The 6,625-nt window shown below is 47.6% G+C and overlaps 1 protein-coding gene across 1 annotated transcript in view; it reads right to left on the bottom strand.

Annotated features, from left to right (window-relative positions):
* Nucleotides 1-4,842, bottom strand: part of BFSP1 (beaded filament structural protein 1) — a 57,354-nt gene extending 52,512 nt beyond the window's left edge. Inside the window, exon 1 of the mRNA XM_006143677.2 lies at nucleotides 3,905-4,842. Coding sequence (XP_006143739.1) covers nucleotides 3,905-4,281 — 377 coding nt within the window. The 5' untranslated portion in view covers nucleotides 4,282-4,842. The remainder of the gene's footprint in view (nucleotides 1-3,904) is intronic.
* Nucleotides 4,843-6,625: the final 1,783 nt, after the last annotated feature.

The following is a 6,625-nucleotide window of genomic DNA, read 5'->3' as shown; positions in this document are numbered from 1 at the left end:
CTCTCTGTGTCTTTCTGGCGAGCGCACATGCCCTATAGCAAAAACCTCTCCCAAAAAAAAGAAAAGAAATATGTGTATTGTCAACACATTCTCAATTGTAAAGCCCTCTGAGAAGTTCAACTAGAACCACATCCTAAACAGTTGGTACAAATTTCATACTTTACACCAGGACGTCCTATTTAGCAGTTCTCTTGTTTGTGGTTCTAATGGAGCCAGAAATTATTTTTCAAATGGATAATTAACTTTCAGAATAAAACTGTTAACAAAATCTAATTTTTCTCATTGCTCTTTCCTGCCAGAAACATCTGAGAGTTTTCATAACTTAAAACATGTTTGATAGGGGCCAGTGGGTGTTGTAGTGTGTGGTGGTTAAGGCGCTAGACACTCCCATGTGGCTGACCATGGTTCAAGTCCCGGACCTGATGACTTCCTTTCTCACTTTCTCTCTCTTTCAACCTCTCTCTCTCTCTCTCTGGTCAAATCAAATTAAAATAAAGGAATTAATAAATAAATTAAATAATTCTTTAAAAAATGTTTGATAATAAACACATTAATGTGATGTCTTAGGTAATTTTCATGGTCTAAAGACAAGTCTAGATATTATATTAAAGAGGAATGATTTCATTTTAAAGACTTCATGATAAAAATTCATAGACATATAAGTGAATTCATAAAGTAAAGAAAAACAATTTGACTTTAATTTATTGATTGTTTTACATAAATTAGATTTGGGTTTTGGCCATTTAGATAATTGAGTCTATTCGTCAGTGTGTTTTGGTAGCTTCATTTCTTTTTATTTAGTTCTTGTTTTATTTAGTCTTAGATGTGCTAAGGACCTGCTTTTGAAATTATTCCACTGCCCAGGTAGAGAACATGCCTAAGGTTGGCACAGAGGCCAGGCCGCATATACCTTCCTATGTCTGGGTTCTCTTCACCTGGTTTTGGCTAATCATCAACTCACTTCTAGAAGGTAAAACCAAACCTGCTGCCTTCGTGTGTGTGCACACACCCATGGACATGGACGGGTATGATTATTAGAATGATTTTCATGTACCACCGCCCAAGTCAAAATATCCAAGCTCCAAGAGGGACATGAAAGAAAATCAATTAATGAGAATTTTTAAATAAATGACAGCATTTATTTAAAGGAACTGTTCCTTAATGGGCATATAACTCACAACCAAGAGAAATCAGGGAAAGAATAGGAAAATGCACCATGGCCATTGCTTCGGTGAGGGGTCATGGAGCCATGCTTGCCCAGCCAGACACGTGGACCATGACCTAATGCCCGGTACAGACCATCTGGGAGCTGCGCTGTCTTGCTGCCCATCCTGCTGCCCAGGGGTCTGTCCCAGTATATACCTCCACTTGCTTAATATGTGAGATTCATCTGAATCGTTGTGTGAGGTCCTCTCTGAGCCTTACTCTACATGTATCCAAGAATAGATCCTCTCTAAGACACTGTGTGCCAGAAAGAACATTGGCCAGGACCAGCAGTTAGTGTAATGGCTATGTTGCTGGACTCCCATGTAGTCGACCACAGTTCGAGTCCTGGACCCAGTGGCTTAAACTCACGCCGGGCACGTGTGCGTGCATGCCCAAGATCCCGAGAGAAGAATGAGGAGAAGGGATTGCGGCTCTCTTTGTCTCTCTCTGTCTTTCTGGTGAGTGCACACGCCCTATAGCAAAAAAAAATAAAAACCTCTAAAAAAAAAAAAGAAAGAAAGAAAGAGCATTGGCCCAGGATAAAGAAAGCTGAGTTCACGTCCTGTCACCCACAGGCCTGTTTCAAGCCTTCATTTTCCTATTAAGGACTGTAACAGGTGAATTACCAGGTCCTTTTTTTTTTCCAGTTCCAAATCTGATTCTATGGATCAAACTCAGACATAGAAGGGCTGATGAGAATCAAATCCATGACTATGATTTGATAAATATGCTCAGTTGACGAGATTGCCCAAGGTCAGCTTGAGAGAGCAACACTCTAACATCCAGCAGGTCTGGAGAAGTCCTTCTGGCGACCCTATTCCAGGCATTCCCAAGTCTGGCTTTTGCTGGAATGACCAGTGGAGCTCATGGACCGAGCTCCTGGGCCCTACTTGAGCATCAAGACAGTGCTGGACATCTATATTCTTCAAGTTTGTTTATGTAATTTTAAATGACTAAATTGCTTACATGGCTAAACAACTTTTTTTTTTTTTTTGGAGAGATTTTCATTATAGGGCGCGTGCGCTCGCCAGACAGACAGAGAGAGCCATAGAGACAGAAAGCAAGAAATCACCCCCCAGGGGGGATGGTCATGCTGCAATCCCTTCTCCTCCATTCTCCTCTTGGGATCTTGGGCATGCACGCACACGCGCCCGGCGTGAGTTTTAAGCCACCGGGTCCAGGACGCAAACCACAGTCGACTACGTGGGAGTCCAGCGATATAGCCATTACGCTAACTGCTGGTTCCCAATAACTTTTTAAAATATATAAAAAGATTCCATTTAAGGTCTCTCCCATTTCTGTCTCCCATCTGCTCAGTTCCTACTCCTGTAGCCTCTCTGGGTAGCCAATATCATTCGTGTGTATGTACGTGTGTGTCCAAAAATTCTTTTTCCTTATGCAAGAAACAAACAACAACAACAAAAAAGAAAAAAGAAAAGAAACTCTGCCATTCCACCCCTCTTAAAATAAAAGAGAACGTTACCACTACATATAATTCCACTGCGTGGATGAAGCACAACTTTATAAACTGTCTCCAATTAACAGGCATTTAGGTTGGTTCCAGGCCTCCAGAGTCCTATTCATAACTTGCAAAGATACCAATGAACTCCCAGGCATCTTTTTTTTTCTTTTTAACAGCTCCTGCATGATATTCACTTATAATTCAGTTTGCGGGAAGGACAGACCATTCCCTGAACCAAGGCTTCTTAAACTTCAGTATTTAACTTCTTAAACTATGAGTCAATCACCCAGGGACCTTCCTAAATTCAGATTCTGTTTCATGAGCTCTGGAGCTGGCCAGAGACGGCATTTCTAGCAAGCTCTTCTGTGATGCCAAAGATGCTGGCCTCAGGACCGCACTTTGAGTAGCAAGACCTAGAAACTCACACACAGTGAAACAAGATTCCCAGGCCTCAGCTGTCACGTCAGGAATATGATAAACCTTAGAGCGTCCAAGACCTGAATTCCAGTCCTAGGGCAGCAATTCACTCGCTGAGGGTCCTAGCTCTAAATCTTACCGTTTTCTGAGCCTCCAGCTTCTCATCTGCAAAGCAGTACTGCAAGGATAAGGTTGTAAAGAAGATATGCAATGGCATTGATACTTTTCCAAAACTTTGTGCTGAGCAAAAGCAGCCAGACTAGAGGACATACTGAAAGACTCTATCTTTGTGGAATTTTGTAACAGGCAAAACTAATCTGCGGTGATAGAAATCCCAACACTGGGAGCCTCGGGGTTGGGAAGTAGACTGAGAAGACAGAGTGGAAAACTTCGGGCAAGTGGCAATCTTGCCTGTCTGGGTGGATACAGGGGCATATACATTTGTCAAAACTCATTGAACTGTAGACTTAAAATCTGTACGCTGGAAGTTATACCTAAATTGTAAAATACACGGAAAGTAAATGATACTATCTTGTGTAAACTGTGAAGTGCCATCAAAATGTTAAGTTAGTCTTATCTTAGGGAAATGTACCCCCGATGTCCTCTGTAGGGAAGAGGCCACCATCTGCTGAGGGACCAGAGACAGCGCCCACCCAGCCCCTGGGGGCCTGCGTGCTCCCGGGCCGGCGCCGCTGGGGCGACTCACACCCTGCCTCCGTTTCCCCCCCCCGCCGCGCCTGGGGGGCCTGCGGGCTCCCGGGCCGGCGCCGCTGGGGCGACTCACACCCTGCCTCAGTTTCCCCCCACGGCCGCGCTTACTTGCTGCGGAACTCGTCGAGCGCGCGCTGCGCCTCCGCGCCCTGCCTCTCCAGGCGCGCGCGTTCGGTTGCAAGGTCCCGGGCGCGCTGGCGGTTGCCCTCGACGTGGCGAGCGAGGGCGTCCTCAGGCCCGGCCAGCTCGCCCAGGCGCTGGAAGGCGTCCAGCTGCCGCCGGAGGCCAGCGTGGCGCTGCTCAAGAGCGCGGGCTCGTTGGATGTGGACGGCCACGCGCTCGCCGAGCCCCTGCAGCGCGGCCAGGCTGGGCGCCCCGACCCGGCCCTCATCCGCTGGACGCTCAGGCTCCACCGCGCGCTGCGCCTCGTCGGTGCGCTCATACTGCTCCTTGCGGGTCTGGAAGACGTAGCTGCGCCGGTACATGGCTCCTCTGCAGCGTGCGAGCGCGGCCGGGTCTCCAGGAGGCCCCCACCGGGCCCGCAGCCTCCTAAATAAACATCGGGGGGGGCCCGGGCACGCTGCTGGGACGTTCCAGAGCGGGTCAGCAGAGAGCTGCGCACTGTGCCCGGGAGCGAAGAATAGAAGCGCCCCAGCCTGCTTTGTGTGCGGGATTAGTGGCCCACACAGCTCTGGGGTTGGGAGGTTACATTTGGCAGTGAGGGTTTTTGTTCCGCGATTGTTAAGGCCTGTTGCTCTGTGATTGAATGGGAGGTCAAGGGGACAAGAGTAATGGCGTTCTTTTGACGGGTCCACTGGGAACTGTGAAGGAAACCCAAGGCGAGCTCATTAAATGTGGGCTTAGTTCAAGAACCAGGACTCGTGGCTTTTGCTCTTCTCTTTCAATCAAGCTTCAATGAGGGAACAATTTAACAAGACCATTTTTATCTGCATCCTTAAGCAATTCTTTTTCTTAAATGATACTGTGACGCTTAGTCACCTTCTCTATGGCAAAGGTCGTAACCATGGGTGCAAAATAAAATGGAGTGCCTCCGTAGTGAGGTGTGTTGCTGGTCGTGTCTTGCTAACATGTGTGCATAATCTCTGGAGCCAGCCCTCGGAGTGGTGGTGGTTAAGGTGGTGGACAATTGCAGCACAACCATCACCATGGAGGGTGTTTTGTCAGTCTGCCTCTCTCTGGCCCATGGAGTGGCGGTTAAGGTGATGGGATCCCACGTAGCTGACTGAGCGGTTGGAGTCCCAGACCAGCAGCTTGAAAAACACACAGGACTCATACATGCCAGAAATCCTGAAAGAAGGAAGAAATGGAGAAGGGATTGCAGCCTTACATCCCCCATAGAGGGTGTTTTCATATTCCCTCTCTCTTCCTCTTTCTCTCTCTGGAGTTTATACCACTCCGGAAAAAAGACTTTTTCAGAGAGAGATTTTTGCTGTAGGACACGTGTAGTCATCAGAGACACAGAGACAGAGAGAGAGAGAAAGTGAGAAATCACTCCCTAGGGAGGATAGTCATGCTATAATCCCTTCTCCATTCTTCTCTTGGGATTTTGGGCATGTGCACACATGCATCTGGTGTGAGTTTCAAGCTGTCGGGTCCAGGACTCAAACTGCTATTTCCCATGTGGGAATCCAGCACCCACTACACCACCTGCTGCTCCCGCAAAAAAAAAAAAAAAAAAATCAATGCTGTCCAGTAACTTGGGAAACAGGCATCGTTTTGTCATTACATGCCGCTCTTGGTCTCCTGGATTTTTTTTTTTTTTTGAGAGGTTTTTTTTTTTCACTATAGGGCGTGTGCGCTCGCCAGACAGAGACATAGAGACAAAAAGTGAGAAATCACCCCCCAGGGGGGATGGTCACACCGCAATCCCTTCTCCTCCATTCTCCTCCCGGGATCTTGGGCACGCACGCACACGCGCCCGGCGTGAGTTTTAAGCCACCGGGTCCGGGACACGAACCGCGGCCGACTACGTGGGAGTCCAGCGACATAGCCATTACGCTAACTGCTGGTTCCTGGTCTCCTGGATTTTGACATCCTTTCTTGAGCAGAAAAAAAAACAAGTGGAACTCCATCCATGACATTGCAATCCGTAAGTTTTTCAAAAGAAGATTCTTGCAGCCTATAGATTTAATAAATTGGTCACCAGTCACTTAGAGCAGTGGTCCCCAAACCCCCAGGGATAGATCTGGGCCAATCCAAGGCCTTTTGAGGGCAGGACGCATTCTGGAGCCAGGCCAATGGGCCACACAGCTGGAGGTGGGTGCTGGCCAGCAAGCCAGGCTTGGTCCGTGTTTGCAGCTGCCCTTCAGGGCTCCATTGCATCCTGGCTTTCACTTCCTGTCTAATCAGCTCCAGTCCTGGCATCTCATGGGAGCAGGGCCCTATTGTGTGATTTTTTTTTCACTATGTATGACAGTGTGCTAGGGGCAGAAGTAGGGAGAAGGGTGGATGTGGTACACTTGGATCATCCTAGGACCAGCTCCCCTGCAATCAATGGACAGATTGTTCTCCACGAGGCTGGTCCCTGGTGCAGGAAGGTTGGGGACGGCTGACTGAGAGAATAATAAAGGCATTTTTTGCCATTACGTTTCAGTTTAACTTTTATTATGGAAATAATAGTTGTATTTTGATGACAAGCTTTAAAATAGGTATATATACATACATACACATATATAACAACTAGGCTGTGGCTAATTTAAAAGTGAATTGCAGGGGCTGGCAGGTGGCGGGGTGGTTAAAGGAGCTGGATTCCCACATGGCGGAACAGAGTTCAAGTCCTGGACCTCGCAGCTGCTTTCTCTCTTTCCC

Source organism: Tupaia chinensis, unplaced genomic scaffold (genome assembly GCF_000334495.1).
Source record: "Tupaia chinensis unplaced genomic scaffold, TupChi_1.0 Scaffold000101_1, whole genome shotgun sequence".
Classification (NCBI taxonomy): domain Eukaryota; kingdom Metazoa; phylum Chordata; class Mammalia; order Scandentia; family Tupaiidae; genus Tupaia; species Tupaia belangeri.
This window is presented reverse-complemented; position numbering and strand designations above follow the sequence as displayed.